Below are 23638 nucleotides of genomic sequence, written 5' to 3'. Positions count from 1 at the left end.
TCCGCTACGCACTAGCAAGCATCTAATCATTCGGAGCTGGAGGCAAACACTAGCCACCACGGCGCACTAGCTGATCTTGTCCTTCACTCGCCTCACCTCTCGCCTGAAAGGTGAACGAACCATCATGGGCCTCACGGCGTCCAACCCTCACAGGGCACGGCCCAATAGCCTCACGCTCGCGTAGTGCGGGTAAAGTCCAACGTAGATCCCTCACAAGGCCAGTTTGATTCGCGTCACTTCCCCTAAAATTTTAAAACCGACGTAACCTCCCAAGGTATTTTCAGAAGCGGTTTCGCCTGTTGTGGGTATAATTAACGCAAAAACTAATCAGCGAGCCCTCTTGATATTGTCTTATCGCGCGACGCCAACCATAGAAGCCGTGGAGAAGCCAGCGCACATGCATGCCTTTTTTTCTATTACACATCATGTATTATTTCCCCTTCTTACAAAGTTTTCTCTCAAATTAATTATCCGATCTATAATCCGATTACACCATTGTGTTCGTTGCAATTAAATCTTCAAAACTAGATCTTACATGATTATACTACGATGAAAAAATATTTATACTTGTAAATTACTTTTATTATATACTTAAGTTACTTTTATCATATATATAAATTACTTTTAGATTTAATTAAATTACTTTTTATATATTCATAATGCTTTAAGTCGATTATATTTATTATAGTTTTTAGTCAATTCTATAATTTATGGACTTTAAATTTAATTTTTAGATACAAAATATTTTTCTCTCGAATTTACTTCTAATGTTGTAAGAATTTACTTCTATTTTGTGCTAACTTACTTCTATTGCATAGCTAAGTTACATCTATTGCATAGCTAAGTTACTACTACAATTTAAATAAATTACTTTTAAATTAATGAAATATTTGAATATATTCAACATGGATCTTGTTTTATCTCATATTTTATGTAGAGTACAATGATGTAAATAGATCATGAAAATAATACGTGATTTAAAAGATATAAGTTATTAAAGAGCTTAAATCTAAAAGTAATTTATGTATAGGACAAAAGTAACTTACATATATAATAAAAGTAATTTACAACATAGATATTTTTTTATCAGAATATAATCGTGTAAGATCTTGTTGTAAAGATTTAATTGCAACGACCATAATGGTGTAATCGGATTATAAATCGGATAAGTAATTTAGGAGAAAATTCTCTAGGAAGAAAAAAAAAAGGCATGTACTGTTGAGTGTACTAGTAACTGTTTGAGAGAAGGGCGTCGCTGGTTAGCGATATGCCGCTAGCGCGCGCGATCTAGCCGTGTCCTATAATTAACCATGATGAGTCATTCCGTGGCTATCCCACTTTTGGTAAAGGCCCAGTTGTCAACCTCATCCATGTCACTCTTTTTTTTCTTTCCTCTCCTGCATCCCTTCTCTCTCCCCCACCTCGACCTCCATACGATGCATTGTGGCGTTTCCTCTCGACAAACACAGAGACAACCACTAAGAGTGTGGCAAAGAGCCCCGCACATCTAGGCAGGAAGCAAGTGGTAAAGAGCATCCAAACGTAGGTGGTTGTCCATGTCCGTGTCGCCCCCTCAATGTCATAAAGGACGACGATGATAAGTAGCAGCATAGTCTCACGTTGCATCCCTCCCATTGCCGCCAGTCCGCACTCCTATGACTCTTGTCACATCATAGCATGCCCCTCGAACTCGTGCCCCTTGACTTCGTCGTTTGTGTTTGCTGGTGTCATCCTCGACGTGTGGGTGAGGCCTTCGCCTCTTCCCTGACAAGGCGAGTCAAAACGAGCCCCTCCTTGCTGGCCCACGACTAGCAGGACTACGGCATAGATCCTAGCCTAGCATCATCGTTCGTTGGGAAAAGGAGCAACGGTGGCGAGTGAGCTGAGGAAGGTGAAGAAGGACACGAAGAGATGTCAAGTGGCCCTCCGATGTGAAACTGTAAGATGGATAACCTAAGGAAGGGGGTGTTAAAGGAAGAGAGGGGTCAATATCTTTTGTTCTTTCCCTTTTGTTGACATGCGGGTTCCATTGAGGGGTTTTTTTTCTAGTATCGTATAAGAGCCACATAGATGTCATAGAGTGTCATGGTTATGGATAAGACATACTTTCTATCATATGACTTATGGAATACATGGATACGGCATACCTTCATATGTACGGTAGACTTCCGTATACGATAAGGAAATCAACAAGAGATTATGAAAATAATCCTCATGGATAGGCACATAACAGAGCTCTACTCAAAAAGGATTAAGATTATACTATATCGTGCAGAGTCCGGGGTCCCCGAGTTATACTTGAAGACTAGGGGATTTACGGTATAGATACATATCCCCTGAGGGGTCCAAGGCATCGAATCATAGCACCAACCAACCCGCCACCACATAAGCACAGAGGACTTGGAACCTACTCGCTGGTAGATCTCGTCAAGACTCTCTCGATAAGGATCTCGCCGGTAATCTCGAAATCAGTTGTTCTCTATTGTACTCTGTGTATTTCCATATCAATCTCATATAAATTGAATTAGGGCTATTACCTCATGAGGGGCTTGAACCGATATAATCCTGTCTATTTGTTTGCTTGATGTTGAATTGTATATATCCTCGTACCAACGTACCTCAATATCCATACTATCCGGTCTACGGGTATCCCCCGTCGACATAGAGGATAAATACTAAGTTAATAAAACTATCATCCAAATTGTTGCTGAAGGGCTCGATTTATATTGGGGTTTTGATAGTTGAGAACTTGAGAATGGTTTATATCTGTTTTTATGGTTGAGAGACGCAAGTAAAACTTGACTTTTTTTTTTACGAATCCAACTTGACTTAACTCATAGTCGTGTCTTCGAAAAGTGGACTTTTTCATGACGGAATTGTTTGCACTACTATTAACCACAACCACTACACCAGCATTAGACAAGTGACGTGTGGACCCCAGGTCTATATATGTCAGCCACTGCTACAGTGTTGCTGCACTGGAAGCAGGATCTATGTCCACCTTTTCCAGTAGTGTAGTGGCCGGCCCAAAAATCCAGGGGACTTTTACGTGCCCCCGTCGCGCTCCCGCCGCTCCGCGTCCGCGTCCGCGTCGGCCGCACGCACCCCACGAGCCGAGACGGAGATGCGACGCCTCCGTCCGTACGAGGCCGCGTGTTGTTTAACGATTCGGCGTGGGGGGTTGTTGGAGAGAGCGCGTCAGGTACGGATACCTCAACCCCCGAATCCCCCGCGCGCCGCGAGGCGACCGATCAGTATATATATTGCGTGTGCGTGCCTACGCGGGCGCGGGCGGGTTTGTGGGTTGTGTTTCGGTGCGTGCCGATAGTATATATGGCGGAGTAGTAGTTGAGTCGAGTTCGCGCATGCGCGGCCGTGGCGACGACCTAGCTTAAACCCTATGCGGCCCATGCGTCCCAGGGCGAGTCAGGCGGCGGCGCCGGAGACCGCCGCCGCCGCGGAGAGCCTCCGCGAGGAGGAGACCGAGGACGGGTGGGTCTTCCTCGCCGGCAGGTCAAGGGCGACGAGGCCGCCGCCGCCGCCGCCTTCGCCCATGGCGAGGGCCGTGGCGTCCGGCGGCAGCGGCGGCGGAGGCGGCCAGCCGTTCGACCCCACGGCGGAGGATATCGTCAACCGGTACCTGCCGTTGCGCCGGGCGCTGCGGTGCGACGCGCTGCCGAGGCAGGTGCACGACGCGGATGTGTACGGCGCGCACCCGGCGCTGCTCGCGTCGGTGTACCCGGCGGCGAACGAGCGGTTCGAGTGGTTCTTCTTCGTGTGCCGCCGTCGGTGCCCCGGTGGCCGGCGCAGGGCCGGGCCCGGGGACTACCGCCTCTCGCAGGAGGCGAAGCACCGCGGCAACGCGTTCTGCCACAGCTTCCGGTACTACGAGTACGAGGACGCCGGCGGCGGCTTCAGGGAGACCGAGTGGCGCATGGTGGAGTACGGCGATCGCGGCCGCGACGCCGGCGCCGGAGGCTCCGAGGGCTTCGAGCTGGTCGTCTGCAAGGTCTACCCGGCGCGCGGCGGGGCGCTCCACGAGCGGCTCGGGGCCGACCGGGCGGTGCTCGCGACGCGCCACCGCGCCGACGAGGACGCCAAGCCGCAGGTGCTCGTCCAGCTCTACCTCGCCAGCCTCCGCCTCGGGAACCCGCTCGCGTGCCGCGTGCACCGCGCCGACGACGTCTTCGACGCGCACCCGGCGGTGATCACGGCCGCGCTCCCTGCTGCCAACGACCGGTGCGAGTGGTTCTTCGCCGCCGTGCGCCCGCGCGGGCACGCGCAAGGGCACGGGGACGGCGCGCCGCCGCGCCCGCGGAAGGCCGGGCCAGGGGCGTACGTGCCGGTGCGCGAGTGCCGCGTCGTGGACGGGAGGCGCGGGGACATGGGCTGCCGCCTCGTGTTCTGGTACAGGGAGGACGACGAGGAGGCGAGGCGGGCGTCGCGGAGGACGGAGTGGTGGATGGACGAGTACAGGTTCGGCCCGGACTTCCCGTACGGCGAGCTGCCCGCGCCCATGGCGCGCGGCGAAGACGAAGAGCTGGTGGTGTACAAGGTGTATCCTAGGCTGGTCGGTAACCGGCGATAAATCGTCGTTTGTTTGGAATTTTGGATGGCCGGGGATATCAGATATCTGTAACCACTTTATTATTTTTGGAGGAAAAATATCAAAATACACATCACTTCGAATTAACTATATCGTCGATCTGTGCCTCTGCCTGTCGCATTCATTCACAATTGTAAAGCTGCTATTAGCTCACATCACAATTGTAAAGCTACCCCAGTTCACAGTTGTAATCAAGTAGTTGAGGACTTGTGGTTGTGTTTTTTGGCTTTTTGCCTCTTAAATTTATTGGTAGTTGTTGTTGCGTTTTTGGCTTTTCTGCCTCTGAAATTTGTTTGCCTCCCTGATTGTCCTGCAGGGCATTGTGTGGAGCTATGCAGTTTCGACGTTTATAGCTTCTCTCCAACATGTGTTTCGTAGCCATGTATGCTCACGGCAGAAAGACTATAATCGACAGTTAATATCAGCGAACTGCTATCACAAAGACGATATTATTGATGTCCAAGGAGTTTCACACGGGCACAGGATAGCTATCACACGATACTAGACGGCAACAAGTAATGGTCTTGCCAAACAAACATCCACCTTTATTATCTAATAGAATGGATGCAGTATAAAGAGGTCAACGAAGGCTAGTCCCAGTGTCCCACGAAGAACTATGCGGTGATTGTCGTCTTTGCAGAACTGGCAATTGCTCCAGCCTCGGTCAGCAGAGGCACCAGCTTCCCTTCATTGTTCAATGCCAAAGTATCTGCCCCAAGTGACATTTACAACAAACAGTAATTCGTTAACTGAACACTGAAGAGTACTAATAAAATTGCGAGCGAGCAAGCAGAGATAATGGACTTCATGGACAGCAATCAATATAGAAACTAACAAAAGCACAGAGTACTGGAGACAAAGAATGAAAGGCAAAAGGGTTCACCATCACAGCCACCAATATGCTTCCCATTGATGAAGACATTTGGAACAGTCCTTTGTCCAGTCCATTCAGCAAGTGCCGACTGCAGCTCAGATCCATCACCTTCATAGAACAGATTGGTTTATGAGTACTTTCTTTCGCAATCTTCTTTCGCAATTCAATAGTAGTTCTTTCTGAGTCCAATGATGACTCAGCCATCACTATGTATGGTACACGTACAGTACACCGGCTAGGAGGTAAATGGACGTGGTTAGAACAGTAAACGGAGTCTAGCGACACAGTAGAACACAGTAGTACTGTAGCAAAAAATGTTTGCACAGTGTGATTTTCACCGGTGAACAAAAAAAAATATTATTCCCACTGTAGCATTCGTTTTCAGCTGTTTGATGAAGATCCAATGGCAAAAACCATGCCTAATGCAAGTGAGACTATAATGCAAAGGATCCTAAGCATTTTCTTCAATGCAAAAGATCCAAGTCCGAGGTAAATAGGGGCTTGGCAGCTAAATAAAAACAACATTAACTGAGACTATAATGGTCAACATTGAAATTCCATAATTATTAGTACTGTAATTCTTAGATAATTGCCACATTCAGTGTTCCTCTGGCATCTAATCAAGCAATCTGCGTTTGATTCAGCTGGTTAGCGAAGCTTACTCCGTCGTTTTCCATGAACACACTTCCTAAACTATTAAACGGTGTGTTTCATGTAAAAGCAAAACTTTCTATATAGAAGTTTCTAAAGAAAACAAATAAATTCATTTTTATGTTTACAATAGTTAATACTTAATCTCGTTTCGCTTGCCGCAAATAAGCTAAAGCCAAAACTCTCCATCGAACAGACCCTTTAAGTATCCTAGGTTCTGCACATTGTGAGCTTACATAATTTTTTTTTCTGCCACAGTAGTATTTCCAAATAAAAACCCCAAATGCCCACCTTTTTCATGTTTCAACAAAATCAGCACTGCCAGGACAAGCAAATCAGTTTGTTTTCTCCTGTGCAATTCGATCCAGCTACTCGTAGTTGTATTGTACTAGTAATCCTTTACCCTGTCCTCTTAAGGATTCCATAACTGAACAGAGAAAGTGGAACCAAAGGCAAGTGTACTCACTCTCCCCATCCAACTCAATGGCCTTGAAAGTTGCTCCAAGCTGCTCGAACAACTTCTTCACACGGACGCAAAAAGGACAGTAAGACTTGCTGCAGATAAACAAAACAATAAGAATCAGATAAAAAAACAGGGAACAAAAACTTGCTGCAGATAAACCAAACAATAAGAGAATCAGATAAAAAACAGGGAACAAAAACTTACAAAGATCAAAACTAAAAATAATAAATTTAGAATAAGTGAAACCATTGCCCGTCAGATGGTAGCATGTTAGCTTATAAAAGCACAGGAGCAGACTACTAACTCTGTACCAGGCGGGTGAGCTGAACTCATCATTACCGATTTTTTTTTTTAACAAAACAAAACAAACCTCTGATGTCAACACTAGAACATTAGAGACAATCAAAAGCTCCATCAAAACATTTTGGAGACAAAAAATCATAGTGATCCAGAAAGAGATTTCTCAATGTACTTTCCCCCAAAATCGCATACGCATGGCAGGGTTGCAGAACAAATCACAGTTATGCCATCCAAACAAACAAAAAATTGGGCCAGATCTTCCAAATAGGCTTTCAATGTTTCACATGTCTACATAGTTCAAACAATTTCTCTACTCTAGAAAACATCAAAACAAATAAATCAAGTACTCACTCTAAAAGTTGTACACCTAGTTCAAACAATTTCTCCACTCTAGAAAGCAAATAGATCAACTACTCTCTAGAAATTGTACACCTAGTTCAAACAATTTCTACTCTAGAAAGCAAATAATCAAGTACTCTCTCTAGAAATCTAGTTCATGTGATTTCTTTGCATCACCCACTCAAATATAATACTCCCGTCAATAAACAATAAGCAAAGAACAGCGGAGGAATATGCTCAGTAAATGGAGATGAGGAAGGGAGGAAAAGGGATGAGTGAGGAAAAGAGTCCGCAGAAGCATTTATTCCTTCTTATCCAAAACTTCCGCTTCTCTTTCCCCTTCCCCTGTCCATCTCCTCACGAATCCCTCGGCAACTACACTCTTTTCTAAAGATGCAAGAACTAGCAACCGTTCACGGCAGGGAGCAAATCGAGAGGGAGGGAAACCTGTAGACGACGACGGGAGCGGAGGCGACGGTCTCCTTGGCCTTGGCGAGCGCCATCTTCCTGGATTCCGGGGTCGAGGAGGAGGAGGAGGAGGCGATTCCCATCTCTGCGGTGTGACGTCGCTCGCGTATTTATAGTGGATTAGTGGGGTAGGTGGGAAGTGGCAGAGCGGCGGGGGGCGGTTGCTGGCGGTGGAAGAGCGGTCTGGGATGAGAGGACTCGCGGCGAGACGCGTATCCAAGGATTGACTGCTCGGGCACGTCCCCCGGCCTAACCACGAGTCAAATAGCCCCAGCATGTTTACAAATTAAAAATAATTTATAAATAAAATTTTTATATACGTATTCTTAGGGTGTGTTTGAGTAGAGGTGGATTGAGAAGATTGGAAACATACGCAAAACGATGTGAGCTATTAGCTTATGATTAATTGAGTATTAACTATTTTAAATTTTAAAGCAACTTTCCTATAGAAAATTTTTATAAAAAACGCACCGTTTAGTAGTTTGGTAAACGTGCACGCGGAAAAAGAAACAAACAAACTCAGTCTCTCACCCTCTCGAACGCTGCCTTTAGTAATTAAAAATAAAAGTTGGAACATAAGCTCAGATGAAAATCCCCTAAAATCAATTTTAAATTTAAAATTAACAATTTAGCTTATAAGTATAAATATAAACGAAAAGATGAGTCCGGCACTTGTAAGTACGTGGTAGGTTCAATGGGACGGCGTCTAATCAGGTATTAGTACTATCTAATTTATTGCGGCCTTGCGAGACGGGGCTAAGCACCGAACTTTAACTATGAATACAAGAAAATATATTATAATATTATCTAAAATAAATTAAAAAGTATTTTTAAGAAATGTGCTACCTATAGCTATAGGAATGTTCATCTTAATTTGATTCTGTATGTGGCTAATCATTTAAATTTGATTGTTTATTAGTAAGGGAGTAGTGAGACGGTAAATTCACTGTCAATACAACATTTAAAACAGTGTAAATTTGCTCGCTAATCTATTAGGACGCTGCTGGGCCACGAAGGCGGGCGTTGAGCCGCTGGCTGAGGGGGCAGAGTTCGGAAGGTATGAGAATTGAGAAGTTGAGAACAACCATCGTTGTTGTGGCCCGTTTACACGTACAGTCGTACAGAGATGTGTGTTAAGGTCCAGAATGCAAAGAGGGTACAATTACATGAAGAAAAGGATGCCAGTTCATGTCCGAGAAGATGGAAATAAAATTCTACAAAAAGAGCATGGATGAAACCAGGGTTTATGATTCCGACGAAATCCGGTCAGATTTCGCAAAATTTCGATGTTTCGACGAGGCTCGAAAGTAGAAACTATATGAGATTTCAAGGAGTTTCATCCAAATTCAAATATAAATTGATAAAAAAAAGAAAAAATCAAATAAAATCTTATAAATACTATGATATTCATAGAACCTATAGGGATATAAATTTTTTTAAAAAAGTATTATATGTATTTACTGAAACTTACATAAGAAAAAAAAGAATTTCAGCAAATTACCTCTATTACAAATTACTGATCGAAATTTCGATGATTTCGATCGGAATTTCACCAAAACCAACCGGTTTTCGAGAACTTGTTGGCAAACTCAATAAATTTGTATTTAAATTTTGGTTTATGAAATTTATTTAGAATTTACCGGTTTTCCACCGGATTTCATGAAATTCCGAATTCCGCCAGTGCGTGAAACGTAAGGGCATGTCAGAATCGTAAACCCTGAATGAGACTACGCTTATGTATTGACCTCAAGGTAATTTACCCAACCATGCGAGGTTGTGAATTGAGTAGCGAAATCACCAATTCACTTAGCACTAGCAGATTATTAACAGTTTAACATGATAAAATGGTAGGCTGAAACAAAAATCGCTTCGAGGCAAACGATTAAATGGGATCATCCGTCTCATCACCCCAATCAAAATGCGCGCGAATGCACAGCGAGTGAACCTGCTGCACCCAATGATAGGCTTCCAACCAGACATAGAATTTGCATATTGAGGATTAAACCACAGCTGGTATTTGAATCTTTTCTCGCAGTTGCTGAGCCACAGCGTCAATGAATTCTTCGGTGTTAAGGTAGAACTCCCTTGTTACCCTGACAACAGGAACAGTGCACACTTGTTATCAAGCTTATGTGAAAACCAGGCAATACATAAAACAGAGCAGCGGAGGCAATAAGCCAATAGCAGCAACCAGTATAACACACTGATACAAACACCGAAATTTTTCTTGTTATATGTGAAACAGGCTGCCCTACCGCACAGATCCAAAAAAAGAAAAGGTTCGAGTATACAGGAATTTGGTCTAAAAATGTGCAGCAGAACAAGCGCTTAAAATTTCCACTTCTGAAAAATATTTAAACTATTTGGTGTACTAACTGCCTTGCAATCAGCAAGAACAATTATTTGATGCTTGCTATGATCTATCACCATCCGTAGAAAAGCTACAGTAATATTAGCTGCCTAAGTTTTCTATTATGATCACTGCAACTCTACTTTTTGAGAAACCATGTCACTGTAGGACTATCTACTTTGTATTATTATATTAACACTTTGTCTTGAGCTGTTACACATTTAAGTTTCTGAACTACCATGAAAAAACTCACACATATGCATAAATTGGCTTACTTGGGGCCATGGATAAGGAGTGCAAGATCCTTTGTCATCTTCCCCGATTCAACTGTTTCAATACATGCAGATTCAAGTTTCTTTGTGAAATCCAGCAGCCTATCATTTTTATCCAGCTTTGCTCTGAAAAAGAAAAGGGCAGTCATTATATCTGTGGGTAAGAAAAGGTATACCGGTTTTCTATTGATTATGAACAAGAAGCAAAAGGGGGAATATCCTAGCAGATCAACTTGCTTGTGCATTGAATTCATCATTTACACCAACTATTGTGATTACCTATGTTCTAGTCCACGAGTCCAAGCAAATATAGAAGCAATGCTATTGGTACTTGTCTCCTGTCCCTTCTGATGTAGCCTGAAATGTCTAGTGACAGTCCCATGAGCTGCCTCAGCTTCTAATGTTTTCCCATCAGAAGATAACTGCAGAATAAAGCATGTTTACTTAGGGACCAATAAAACACAATAGATGAATAGATTCTACAATGGAGCAAAAGGATTCGTGTGACCTACCAAAACAGATGACATCAAACCCAAGGAACCAAAACCTGAAACAAGTGCTCAGTGAGGGGAAAAAGTATCAAATGAGAAAGAGGAATAGGAGAAAAATCCACACTGCAAAGCAATTATACTGCCAAATATCACCATTCAGCTTCATGAAAGCTACAACTAGAAAGCACAAACCTTGGGCAAGGAAGTCACTCTGAACATCTCCATCATAGTTTTTGCAAGCCCAAACATATCCACCTTCACTTTTCACAGCATATGCCACCATGTCATCAATCAACCGGTGCTCATACCTGGGTGCATGATCCAAATATTGTTTGGAATTCACGAAGAACTTTAGTGGTAAAATATGGTAATGTAAAATATCACATACCATATCGAGTTTTCCTCGAACTTATCCTTCCATTTCTCTTCATATACCTCCTGGAAGATGTCCTTGAACCTTTGGTGATATCAAAACTGCCTATGTCAGGTTTGGACTTGTTTATGATAATATAATCAGCTGCAGTATGGTTTTTAAATCATTGGACAATAACCATCATACTAAAGAGTGCTTGATATTTTCATATGTACCGAGGACAATAACCATCATACTAAAGAGTGCTTTATCCTCTCGGTACACTGCTATTGTCCACTAATTTACAATGAGATTTAGTGCCCCTCATACTAATTTATAAATTGTTAAGAGACCAGAGAAATCATAAAGACACATATGAAGCAGTGTACCGAGAGGATAAAGGTTAAGAGAGCAACTTTGCAATAGAAGTCAGAAGGCACTCCTTGTGGCAACAAAAGAGTGCTTGACTATAGTACTGGTACATAATAAATAACTGGAAATAATGGCAATCCCAGATACCTGCCATCATATTTCTTCAATATTGTGTTCTTGGTGCTGAGATAAAGAGGCCATTTTTTGGAAAGTGCCATTGCCATTGATGACTCAGCAAAAGCTCTAATAGACTGTGAGAGAGAGAGAGAGAGAGAGAGAGAGAGAGAGAGAGAGTAAAAGTTAGCATAGCTTTCAAGAGAATAATAAGGCAGTGAACTGCATTGATTTTCTATCATACCTCATCCACATTATACATTGATAAAGCCACACCAGGCCCTTTAAAATCATAAACATTTAACTCCACAGGTTCAGCACCATCTGGGACTGATTTTCAGTACCAAAAGAACAAACTGATGAGCAACAAAACAGCTTTAGATGGTATACAAATAAGTAGCTGTCAACTGAAGCTCACCAAAAACCATTTTAAGCTTTCCTGGACCATTAATTATTGTATCAGTAGCTCGATACTGGTCTCCAAATGCATGCCTTCCAATGCAAATGGGCTTCTTCCAGCCTATAGAAGAAAATTACCTTTAGTCTGGAAAACAGTCACTTAGTCACTTGTTCCCATGACAATATTTCAATAATTCCTTACCAGAAAGTATCCGTGGTACATTTTTACACAAGATGGGCTCCCGGAAAACAGTTCCTGTATGTCATGGTGAACATTAGTGATCATGGTACAGAATATTTTTTATATTGTTGCAGTTCCTGACATATTATTGCTACTCAGGATTATCAGTATCTGTGCTAAAATAAGTATATTTCAAGTAAATTTCATGTTATTGCTACTTGTCAGAATCTACAGGTATATTTAAACACTCCACATTAGGATGAAGTATATTACATATGAAAATATGTGTGTGTAAAATTTCCAACATTAAGGCAACCAGAATTCTCAATTTTGACCCCATAAAATTTTATTATAAGCATTAACTAGAAATTTAAATTTATCCCACTAACAAAATTCACAGAGTGCATGTCAATTCAGTTCGAGAATCATTTCACCAAGTAAATAAAAGATCAAAGACATCTCAAGAGTTGAAAAATTAACCATTTAGAATATTCCTGATGGTGCCATTTGGGCTCCTCCACATTGACTTGAGTTTGAACTCTTTAACTCTTGTTTCATCTGCATATAGGCATAAAGAGAAGAGGAAAATAAGACAAACAAAGTACCCAAGATTAAAAATACAATCTACATACACTCAACCAAAAGAAGTTCAGAAATAGTATATCTATAGGTACTATCAACTTCATTTAAGGTAGAATTGCGTAGCCCAGGAAAAGGTGGCTAATCATAGTTGGCTTTGCTGACAGCTCAAATAACTCAAATAAGTATTACAAAGTATAGAACCTTTAATTTGTTTCTTTTGAAGTATGCGGAATAGTTTTTCTCAAAGATTGTCGCATATATAACATTTTTTACTATGGCTCTAGCAAAATAATGCTAGTACTGCATCATGAAAATAGTGGGGATCATAAGAAAATTAAAATGTAACTTTTGAACTCATCAAAACCAAGCTGACAAGGGAAAATATTCAGAGAACAAATAATGTCCCAGAAATAGGTACAGAAATTAAATCATATGCTTATGACAGAAGCACACATATATATAAAAAAATTCAAAAGGGACACTGGAAAAATAAAACATAAATACTAGTGAAATATGTGCACCTTAATGCAAAAGGAAATATAATCAAATATGGGAACAAAAGTTTAAGGGACTCTACCAGGTGTAATGGTAGCACACTTAACAGCAACATTATACCTGTTAAAGTCATAAAGAAGGAATTTGAATACAAACTGAAGCAACAAGAAAATCCAAAGAGAGATTTACTTCAAAAAGGTTCAATGTAACTTTTGCGACCAACTTACGATCATCTCTTTCAAAGCATTGACACTCTTACGCAGGACTATCTACCTAGAATAACAGTTTCCGTAAGAAGTTGCATTTGGTGAAGGATGACACTACTTACACCATAAGGTCTACAGACAGGAGATAGCTGCAGTAGTCCTACTTAATAACAACAGTGCAACAGAGCACTCGTTTCAATTAGTTAGTCACACAATGAGATATGTGTAGAAAAAAAGAGAACCACCATTAAGGAGCAGAGTACAAAAGATATAGACATGTCATTGAAAACCTATTGCTAGATATTGAATTGGAGAGAAGAAACCTACCGCTGGATATAGAATAGAACATCCCTGAAATACACTGAATAGCAGAGAAGAAAGGAACAGTAAAGCCAAAATCTAGCTTCTGCAGGGCAAACTTCTCCAAAGTCTGAAGTGAGAGTACTTCACTACATGCACAATTCCTCTGTGGGAACTTACTCCACATGATCTAACTGCTTTCAGTCTAATTAAGACGACCCTATTAAAAGGCATGCCCCTCGTTGTCCTGAATACCAGCCCATCAGGCCATTTCACTTTAAGCCTTCCTCCCAAAAACCGGGGCATGTAAGCCTGTTTTAAGGTCATCTAGTTTAAATCAAGGGTAGGTCCAATAATAATTGGATCTAATAAAGCACTTGGTTTGAAATTGACCGAACCATTTCTAAGGAAAAGGTGCTAGACCTCCATGCCTGCAGGAAGCTAAAATGCCATGGCAAACTTGCATTCAGCTACGTAAGTGATAATTTCATCTCTATACTAGTTGAACCTCACATTTACGAACTCGACAGCTTAACTTACATGACAACCAAATGACATCTCCAAAAGCTGGCATACGAATTCCGAATGAATTATGCGTGTACTTCATCTTCAATTTATGCTAATTACTATGATGCTGGCATGAAGGGTTTGCATCGAATTGGTTGCAACTGAGATCGTGAGATGTGAACAGAGAGCAAGGAATGGATCCACTCACTCCAACGTAGCCTCGGCACTCTCAACAGTGACCTTATCATCGGTGGCATCCCGGTTGAGCAGCCCAAGGTCGAAATACTTGACATCCAGCTCCAGGTAAGGGAAGATGAGCTAACACGAAGCAGGTCGCGTCATCAGAGCATCAAACAAGGTAGAAAAGTCCAATAGAATCAAAAACGAGGAGGCAATCGCGGAATCCCGCACCTTATCCTTTATCATCTTCCAAATGACCCGCGTCATCTCGTCACCTGAAAAGGGCACACACGAGAGTCGTCATCCGAGCGAGGTTTACAACAGAGCCCTGTACAACAAGGAGCGAGGAAGCGGGGCGAGCCGCGGGTGGGATCGGGGGTGGAACAACGCACCGTCCATCTCGACGATGGGGTTGTGGACCTTGATGCGGTGCTGCTCGGCCACCGCCGCGGCGGCGGCGGCATAGCAGCGGAGGGAGGCGCCGCCGCGGCGGAGCGCGCGGGGTCCGGGGGAAGAAGGGACGAAGGCGTGCGCGGCGGCGGGGTTTAAGAGGAGGGCTTTGGTCGCGGCGGCGGAGGAGGAGGAGCCGTAGAGAGGAGCCATGCCGCAGCGCAGGAGCAGCAGGTGGCGCATCCCACCGAGTCCCGCACCCGCACACCCACCCACGAGGTCGAAGAGGCGCGGAGCCGAGGAGGTCCTCCCGTGTCGCGTGTGGGGCACGCGCACCACGCACGACAAGGGTGGTGGTGGTGGGGTGGGGGCGCGCGGCAGGGAGGGTGGAGGGAAGAGGGACGAAGCGGCGGCGCCGCGGTAGGGGAAGTCCGGGACCGAGAGGAAGGGAGCGTAGCGACTGGCGAGTGGGGACGGGCGGCCTTGGTGCAAACAAAGGCGTCGTCTCCGCGATAGGATCAAGCAGTCCGGCAAAAGGGTTTGGCAACATGTGATCAGCATAGTTGGTTTCGCCTATTGTAATTTGTACCCTCTCTTTTAAGGGTTAATAGGGTTTGTTACTCCATCCGTCACATTTTAAAGGTTAATTGGATGCCTGTTACTCCATCCAAGGTTATTTGGATGCCTGTAACTCCATCCGTCACATTTTAAATTTCCATACCACTTTAATAGTCCGTTTTATTTAAAAAGATTATGGTTATCGTTTTTATTGTTATTAAATGATAAAATATGAATAATAGTTTGAGTGACTTATGATTTTTTATATTTTTCTCAAAACTGGCAATGAACCAGATCCCACTGAAAACAAAAAACTAAAATCCCATCAGAAAAAGAAATTTGTTAGGCATGACGATCAATTTGCATTGCCATTATTTGATAGGTAACCGTTGGAAAAAGAAGCAACCACGACAATCAATTGCCATTGCCAATCATTCTTTAATAGGTTAACCACTTGAAAAAGAAGCTATAATCCCATTTGATAAAGAAATTCGTCAGCCATGACGCTCAATTACAATTGCCAAATATTCTTTGATAGGGTTTGTTTTGACAATGAACCAAACAACCTTAGATCCCCTCGGGGAAGGGAAGGGTTAGCAAGCGAGCTTATAATACTGTCAACATTCATAGACCAACATAGGACACCAACGAACGTTTAAATGCGGGTCTATCATTCCGTCATCATCAAGAGTTAACTTATGCAGGATTTCTCCATTACAAAGTATACTCGGAAGATAATAGGGAAGTACGACATGAAAGTGGTCTGATTTCTACTTATCAAGTTCACAAAAATTGAGATCACATGGTTTCTATACAATGGTTTCTTCCATGCGACAATATAGAAAAATAGCAATCATAGCACTAGGAAAGCCGATAGCAAGATTGTACAGTTAGCAACGACTTCATAGTCCTCATAAAATGACCAGCTTCACTGCCTGAAATGCTGCAAAACAGAATTTGATCAGATACAGCACTTGATGGAATATGAAACAGTATAAAGCTCTATGCGAACCACTTACATCATCATTGCCACGAGAATTCCTCCATTGCTCCGATAGCTCCTCCCTCACTTCTTTAGCTGAAAAGCACAAATCGGTAACATTATTGTAATGTTCCGCAACAATTCACCAGAATATCACGACGTCATAACACATAGATTAACCCTATCATGACCAGTATATACTATAATCACTGCAGAGGCTAAGCAAACTACCTTTGGACGATAGATTTTCAAGAGACTTGTTGGTCCTCACAGCAAATCTCTGGAAGGTACGGCTGCAAAAATTGAGATGTCCCACTGTAAGAACCAACAGAAACAAGACAAGTACAATAGGAAACAATTGAAAGTACACAGAAATGCTCAGCGGGATTGAAATAAGAAGTGTTAAATTAAGCCTTTTTACTTCAGCATTAACAAGCAAAGGATGAAAGACAAATCAAGAGAAGAGATGGGAGCAAAGATTATCTAATGGACAAGCACATAATACAAAAATGTGTTTGACAAGCTTCATGATAACTCAGTCCCTTAGATGTTCTTTGAATCAAGCGATCATTCCCGCAAGAATCATTACAGGTCTGTAAGGACTCATCACTGTTGCCATGCAGTAATTCACAAGCTTCGAATAAATAAAGATCATCCATTAAAACCAATGACCAAAGATGGAAATACAAAGCATACTATTACTCAGTCCCTTAGATGTTCTTTGATCAAGCGATCGTATCCGCAAGAATCATTACAGGTCTGTTAGGGCTAATCACCGTCAAATGAACATGGTAAGATGGCATGAAAGTAAAAAAGCCATGAAGTACCATGTCCCATGGGAAATCTCCAGGGGCGCAAGAAAAGGGAAGCCTATGTATGATAATCTTTCCAGGGGCACAAGAAAAGGGAAGCCTATGTATGATAATACAACATGATAGTACTCCCTCCGTTTCACAATGTAAGACTTTCTAGCATTATCCATATACATTTAGATGTTAATGAATCTAAACACATACATATGTCTAGATTCATTAACATCTAAATAAATGTGGGCAATGCTAGAAAGTCTTACATTGTGAAACAGAGGAAGTAGCTTCCAAGGAACAAGTCTACTGGGAATATCAGGACATTAATCTTTCCCAAAGACCAGATGATAACACAAAAACTACATTAAAACATTGCATGACACAATTAACAAATCAACACCGAGATGACTATATGTTTCAAGCAAACTAATGTAGTTCCTCGACGTCCAGTAACATCAAATAGAATTCTGCCCTGGATAGCGAGAGGAACCACAAAATATTTTGCTTCACTTTCCAAAGCTCAAGAACCACAACCAGCTCTTAAGCATGAACCTCGAGAAGCGGTAACGATCACTAACACAAACAACTACTCTGCTAGACAGAGTGACAACGTACTAGACAACACCAGTTTTGTCCATATGCCTATGGCAACTCAGTCCCTTAGATGTGCTCTGAATCAAGCAATCATATCCGCAATAATTATTTCAGGTCTGTTAGGGCTCAAGACCGCCATGGGAACAACCAACAAAAATTCCATACTAGTTACCAAACATTATGCATAATACGCATGGCAAAACATGGTGACAGTAACATGTATGTAAGAGCCATGCTGCGCCCTACTTAACAGGAAATCCTCCGAGGGAGCAAGATAAGGGACAGGCCCATGATACAACGAGACAATATAGCTTCAAGGGAACGAGTCCGTCGGGAACATGATTCCCCGCAGACCAGATGACGAAGCGTAACGATCACATCTCATCCCTAGAAAGAGTAACAATGTACTAGACAGAATAACAATGTACTATACAGTAGCAATTTACTAGACTAGACAACACCAGTCTTGTGCATATATGACAACTCAGTCCCTTAGATGTTCTTTGAATCAAGCGATCATATACACAAGAATCATTACAGGTCTGTTAGGGATCATCACTGCCACAGGCACAACTAACAAAAATTCCATACACTAATCAGACATTACGCATATTACTGGAAAACATGGTGACAGTAACATGTATGTAAGAGCCATACTGCGCCCAACTTCACGGGAACTACAAGGGCGCAAGATAAGGGCTGATACAACGAGACAATGTGGCTTCAAGGGAACGAGTCCATCGGGAACTTGATTCTCCCACAGACCAGATGACGAAGCGTAGCAATCACATGTCATGAAACAAATAACGAATTCGCATGTGACAAACAGATCTAAAGATAAGGAGTTGGGGGGATAAAGGATGGGATGGGGGATTATTACTTGTTGGCGAGCACCTGGACGAGGATCTCGTTGAGGACGTAGCCGAGCACCCTTCCGAACAGGTTGCCACCAGGACCACAGGCCATGGCACAGGGAAGAGAATTCTGCTACACCGGGGGAGGTGGAGGCGGCGGAGATAAAAGTTGGTTGACCTAGAGTACGAGGATCGGACACGACATGAACCCGACTACGAGGATTGGACACAAATCAACACTAGAGTACCGAGGATTGGACACAAATCAACAAAAGACTCGGTCAAGTGCTGGGTTTGGGACTCCAAATCCTAGTCCGTCTCCTACAGATTCCAAGAACGCATAATCTCGTTTGTTCCATGACATCCATTCGAAAAGTTGTGAGAAAAAATAATTTAAGAACATATATCACTTCACGATAACGAGATGAAGACTCCGTCGGGAACTTGATTCTCTCGAAAGCCTACCGATCGCAGCACATCAATCGAATCAAAAACGAATTCGCATACATGTACAGACGGATCTGAAGATAGGATGAGATTGGGGGATCATACTTGTTGGCGAGCCCCTCGACGATGAACTCGTTGACGACGTAGCTGAGCACCCTCCCGAACAGGTTCCCGCCGCCGGCCATGGCGAAGAGCAGGAGGAAGCTTCCAGAGAGAAGGCGGGGGTGGGAGGGGATTTTGCTATTATTAACCGGAGCGGCGCTTGCTGAGGCGGAGGGAGATGGGGGCGAGCTTTTATAGAAGGTGGGTTAATTAGTACTCCGTGTAATCTTGTTTGACGGTCAGGATGCAGATACGAGAGATTAAACGGTCAGGATTTCATGGGTAACTAACCCTAAGATAACGAGGGTGCGGCCCATGACTCGGCCCAGTTCTGTGTTAGGCCTCCATGTAGGAGCAATAGATGATTGGGCCGAGATGCTCGGTGGCTGGGTTAGATTTATAAACGGGCCTCCTAGTCTATTCTGAAGGGTCGAGGACGAGATCGACGAGATCGTGTTGCATGCAAGGTGTTTGGAAAAAGTCCGGAGGCGAAGCGCGGGGAGAGGGAGCTCGACGACCCTAACTGCACTGGGCACTGGCCAAGAACCAGTAAAAGCGGTTGCACTTCGATCTCTGGCTGATCCGATCCACTCCACTCCACTACAGTTATCACCAACTGCTGCAAGAGTCGCGCACACACCTCGACTCCTCGCTCGCTTCACTCCCCAGCAAGTTGCGGCGGCGGCGCGCGGCTAGCCGGACACACCGATCACGCTGACTAGCTAGTACTAGTAGCTATTTAATGGCCGGCGCGTGGAGGAAGGCGTGGCTGTCGGTGCTGGACCGAGGCGGCGGATCAGGCGCGGGCGGCGGAGGCGGCGGGAGCAGCGGGTCGCTGCACGTGCACCTCCACGGCCTCCTCTCCCCGTCCTCGTCGTCGTCGTCGCTCAACGGTTACAAGCGCGGCGGCGGTAAGCACGGCGGCGGTGGTGGTTGCGGCGGCGGCCATGTGATGACGAGTAGCAAGGCCGTGCTGGCATGCTTCTCCGTCGCGCTCGTGGTGGCCTTCTTCTACGTCTCCGTCGCCAGCGGCCCCACCGCGGACGCCGCCTCGTTCCCTTCCCCGACGGGGGCGTCGTCGTCGTCACTCCTGTCGTGGCTGTCGTCGAACTCGACGTCGGCGGCGGCGCTGCCGAGGAGGTCTCTCCCGCCTCACCCGCCCATTCCTCCTGCCGGCGGCGGCGCTGATCTGCGTAACACCGCGCGTAGAACGCAGAGCGGCGCCGAGGGCTCGGGGTTGCCGGCGCCGGCGGCGGAGCAAACGGCCAAACCGCGGGTTTCTGATCTCCGGTCGGGCGCCGGGAACGCCACCGTCGGTGACGTCGACGGGGATCAACGCGTCGGGAATGGCACGCGATCACGACAGCAGCGAGTGGAAACCGCAACACCAATGCCGCGATGGCAGAGAAGGGACGAGGAGAAGAACTCCACCCACCACGCCATCGTCGCCGCTCCCGGAAACTCCACCGACGCCCCGGCCCCACCACTGAACTCGACGGCGACGCCGCGAGCCGCAGCAGCAGCCGCAGCCACGCCATCGACGCCGCCGGAGAGGAAGGCTGACACCCACCACAGCCATCGGAGAGGCATCAGGCACAAGCAGCAGCATCATCACCAGCACCCGAGGCGGCGAAAGGACACCGTCCTCCTCGCGGCGGCGGCGGCGCGCCAAGAAGCTCCCGATCGCCGCGACGACGGCGCCGCCATGGCATTGCCCGCCGCGACGATCATCAACACCAGCACCGTCGGCGACAACCGCGTCGTCTGGACGTCCGGCGTGCAGAGTGGCCTGGTCTCCTTCGCCAAGTGCGACGTGTTCAGTGGCCGCTGGGTGCGCGATGACGACGAGGGCGGCGGCGCCTACCCGTTCTACCCGCCGGGCTCGTGCCCCCACATCGACGACGACTTCAACTGCCACAAGAACGGCCGCGCCGACACCGGCTTCCTCAGGTGGAGGTGGCAGCCGCACGGCTGCGACATCCCCAGGTGAGCCCAACAACCTCAGCTCCTGTGAACTTCCCAGTAACTCCAAGAGAACCGGAGGTCAGTGGGACCCACATGTCAGCGACCATGTCTTTCTGACGTTACGTTGCGTAACGTTAGAGGGTCTTGTTCCGTCACGTACACTGTAATATGCACGCGACACCTTTCTGAATTCGCTTCGGAATTATAAAAATTTCAAGATCATTTCGAGTGCATTTGTGATCGAAGCTTAATTCTCTTCTGCTTCATCAGGCTGAACCCGATTGATTTTCTGGAGAGGCTGAGAGGGCAGAGGATCATATTCGTCGGCGACTCACTGAACCGCAACATGTGGGAGTCTCTGGTGTGCATTCTGCGGCATGGTGTCAGGGACAAGAGGAGGATGTATGAAGCGTCAGGGAGGAACCAGTTCAAGACCAGGGGATACTACTCCTTCAGATTCAGGGTACACAGCTAGGCTGGCTCACTGAACAACACTAGCTCTGAATTTTGTCAACATTTGTATCTCAGGGCTAATTTCACTGCACTTGTAGGATTACAATTGCTCCGTGGATTTCATAAGATCAATATTTCTAGTCAAGGAGATGATCAACGAGACCAAAGGCGGCGCCGTGGTGGACGCTAAGTTGAGATTGGATGAACTCGATGAAACGACTCCGGCGTACCGGACTGCCGACATCGTCGTCTTCAACACCGGCCACTGGTGGACGCACTGGAAAACATCAAGAGGGTATATCACACCGTTCTCCAAACTGAACTTCCACATGAAACTTTACACAAAATCTGTCATTTCACCCTCTCCTGCCAAACCATTGATCAAACGTTGTTCTTGTCTCCACAGGCTGAATTACTACCAAGAAGGTAACTACGTGCACCCCAGCCTCGAGGTGATGGACGCATACAAGAGAGCTCTGACCACCTGGGCTAGATGGGTCGACAAGAACATCGACTCCACAAGAACTCAGGTGGTGTTCAGAGGATACTCCCTCACACATTTCAGGTAAGAGATCGAATCACACATCTCCGTCGCACCATCCGATCATCACCAGGGTTCAATCTTTCGTTTTCAGCGTTTGTATCAGAGGGTGTCGATATACCGAAATTTTAGAAAATTCAGTTGTATCAGACCCCGATATGATATTATTTCAGCCAAAATATTTAAAGTTTTTCATGTTTTTTTGGTGAATTTGGTAATATTTTGTCCAAATTTTGTTCGGAAATTTTGTTCCAGAATTTTGAACTCTAATCATCACACGGCGTATTCTTCTTCTCCTCCATCTTCACCTTCCAGGGGAGGGCAGTGGAACTCAGGAGGGAGATGCCACAGGGAGACGGAGCCGATCTTCAACCGGACGCACCTCGCCGAGTACCCGGAGAAGATGAGGATCCTGGAGCAGGTGCTGGGGCGGATGAGGACGCCGGTGATCTACCTCAACATCAGCGCCATGACGGACTACCGCAAGGACGCCCACCCGTCGGTGTACCGGGTGCGGTACGAGACGGAGGAGGAGCGGATGGCGGCGGTGGCGAAGCAGGACTGCAGCCACTGGTGCCTGCCCGGCGTGCCGGATTCCTGGAACGAGCTGCTGTACGCCTCGCTGCTCCAGGCAGGGAGAGGATCGTGGAGTCTATGAGAAGTTGATTTCTCAAAATCTCTTGACAGTTGACACACAAGGCACAGGCGAAAAAAAAAAGATGAGTGGTAACATGGTTCATGTTAGAGGTGCACATAAACACAGGAAAATCCTGCAGTGAGTAGATCAGGTAGAAGCAGATTAATCGTTAATAAGATGATGAGGTTTTAATTCTTTCCTCCCGGTAGTTCATGTACATATGAGAGCTTAATAACTGATGTACCATCTGAAGAATATCATCACATATTCATATCGAAACCATAGCTGCCTTTTCATAGAGTACACTGCAAGAAGTTTCCACGTCTGAGTCTTAAGGTTTCATGTTCAAGGACTTAGGAGTCAGTGAAACACATGTAACTGTAAGTTAGTTCTGCTTCAGGCACCACTGCAAAGTAGTAGTACTCTTTTGCGTTGCAACAATTCATCTTCCTTCAGTAAATCATTCCGGGCTTGTTCAGAAGAAATGCTGGACTCAGCCAGCAGGCAGCAGCAAAAGGGAAAACTTCTTTGAATTTTTTCCTCCTCTTTTCAGTTTTAAAAATCTTATTGGCATATTTCAAATCATAGTTTTTTACCTGGAAATTTCTGCCTCGGTGGAAACGTATATCAATAGAAAAAACTGGATAGTCACCAACATAACATGCAAATCGATTTCTTATGGCAGATCTTTACAGGATCAACATACTTGCAATGGCATAAGGCAGAAATGAAATGAGGTGTACTCTCCATCCCCCCAGCAGAAGCAACTTTGTCTCAAAGCAAGGATATGACCAACTGCTAACTGGC

General features: G+C 45.0%; 4 protein-coding genes and 5 non-coding genes across 9 annotated transcripts; 2 read left to right on the top strand and 7 right to left on the bottom strand.

Moving 5' to 3' along the window:
- The first annotated feature begins 3304 nt into the window (after positions 1–3304).
- LOC127772186 (uncharacterized) lies at positions 3305–4844 on the top strand. The gene has a single exon (XM_052298180.1). The coding sequence runs from the start codon at positions 3401–3403 to the stop codon at positions 4586–4588; it is 1188 nt and encodes a 395-aa protein (XP_052154140.1). The 5' UTR covers positions 3305–3400; the 3' UTR covers positions 4589–4844.
- Positions 4845–5027: 183 nt separating this feature from the next.
- LOC127772187 (glutaredoxin-C6) lies at positions 5028–7860 on the bottom strand. Its single transcript, XM_052298181.1, has 4 exons — positions 7681–7860; positions 6598–6686; positions 5490–5588; positions 5028–5315 (listed from the first exon to the last, which is right to left on the bottom strand). The coding sequence occupies exons 1-4, from the start codon at positions 7782–7784 to the stop codon at positions 5221–5223; spliced, it is 387 nt and encodes a 128-aa protein (XP_052154141.1). The 5' UTR covers positions 7785–7860; the 3' UTR covers positions 5028–5220.
- A 1596-nt stretch (positions 7861–9456) lies between these two features.
- On the bottom strand, positions 9457–15312 carry LOC127770413 (isocitrate dehydrogenase [NADP]-like). The gene is made up of 15 exons (XM_052296124.1): positions 14895–15312; positions 14734–14777; positions 14531–14640; positions 13392–13429; positions 12713–12790; positions 12254–12307; positions 12071–12172; positions 11897–11982; positions 11686–11789; positions 11203–11271; positions 11007–11122; positions 10836–10870; positions 10603–10745; positions 10327–10449; positions 9457–9794 (listed from the first exon to the last, which is right to left on the bottom strand). The coding sequence occupies exons 1-15, from the start codon at positions 15133–15135 to the stop codon at positions 9701–9703; spliced, it is 1437 nt and encodes a 478-aa protein (XP_052152084.1). The 5' UTR covers positions 15136–15312; the 3' UTR covers positions 9457–9700.
- Positions 15313–16961: 1649 nt separating this feature from the next.
- LOC127772391 (small nucleolar RNA SNORD25) lies at positions 16962–17049 on the bottom strand. The gene has a single exon (XR_008017380.1). It is a non-coding gene; the product is annotated as a small nucleolar RNA SNORD25 (small nucleolar RNA).
- Positions 17050–17128: 79 nt separating this feature from the next.
- LOC127772393 (small nucleolar RNA SNORD25) lies at positions 17129–17215 on the bottom strand. Its single transcript, XR_008017382.1, has one exon. It is a non-coding gene; the product is annotated as a small nucleolar RNA SNORD25 (small nucleolar RNA).
- A 450-nt stretch (positions 17216–17665) lies between these two features.
- On the bottom strand, positions 17666–17809 carry LOC127772381 (small nucleolar RNA snoR136). Its single transcript, XR_008017372.1, has one exon. It is a non-coding gene; the product is annotated as a small nucleolar RNA snoR136 (small nucleolar RNA).
- Positions 17810–17884: 75 nt separating this feature from the next.
- Positions 17885–17972, bottom strand: LOC127772395 (small nucleolar RNA SNORD25). Its single transcript, XR_008017384.1, has one exon. It is a non-coding gene; the product is annotated as a small nucleolar RNA SNORD25 (small nucleolar RNA).
- Positions 17973–18310: 338 nt separating this feature from the next.
- Positions 18311–18398, bottom strand: LOC127772394 (small nucleolar RNA SNORD25). The gene has a single exon (XR_008017383.1). It is a non-coding gene; the product is annotated as a small nucleolar RNA SNORD25 (small nucleolar RNA).
- A 1495-nt stretch (positions 18399–19893) lies between these two features.
- LOC127770108 (protein trichome birefringence-like 2) lies at positions 19894–23621 on the top strand. Its single transcript, XM_052295781.1, has 5 exons — positions 19894–21221; positions 21471–21663; positions 21752–21948; positions 22060–22218; positions 22510–23621. The coding sequence occupies exons 1-5, from the start codon at positions 19978–19980 to the stop codon at positions 22850–22852; spliced, it is 2136 nt and encodes a 711-aa protein (XP_052151741.1). The 5' UTR covers positions 19894–19977; the 3' UTR covers positions 22853–23621.
- The last annotated feature ends 17 nt before the right edge of the window (positions 23622–23638 follow it).

This window comes from Oryza glaberrima, chromosome 4 (assembly GCF_000147395.1).
Source record: "Oryza glaberrima chromosome 4, OglaRS2, whole genome shotgun sequence".
NCBI lineage: Eukaryota > Viridiplantae > Streptophyta > Magnoliopsida > Poales > Poaceae > Oryza > Oryza glaberrima.
Note: the sequence above shows the minus strand (reverse complement) of the source record. Positions and strands in the feature narration are given on the sequence as shown.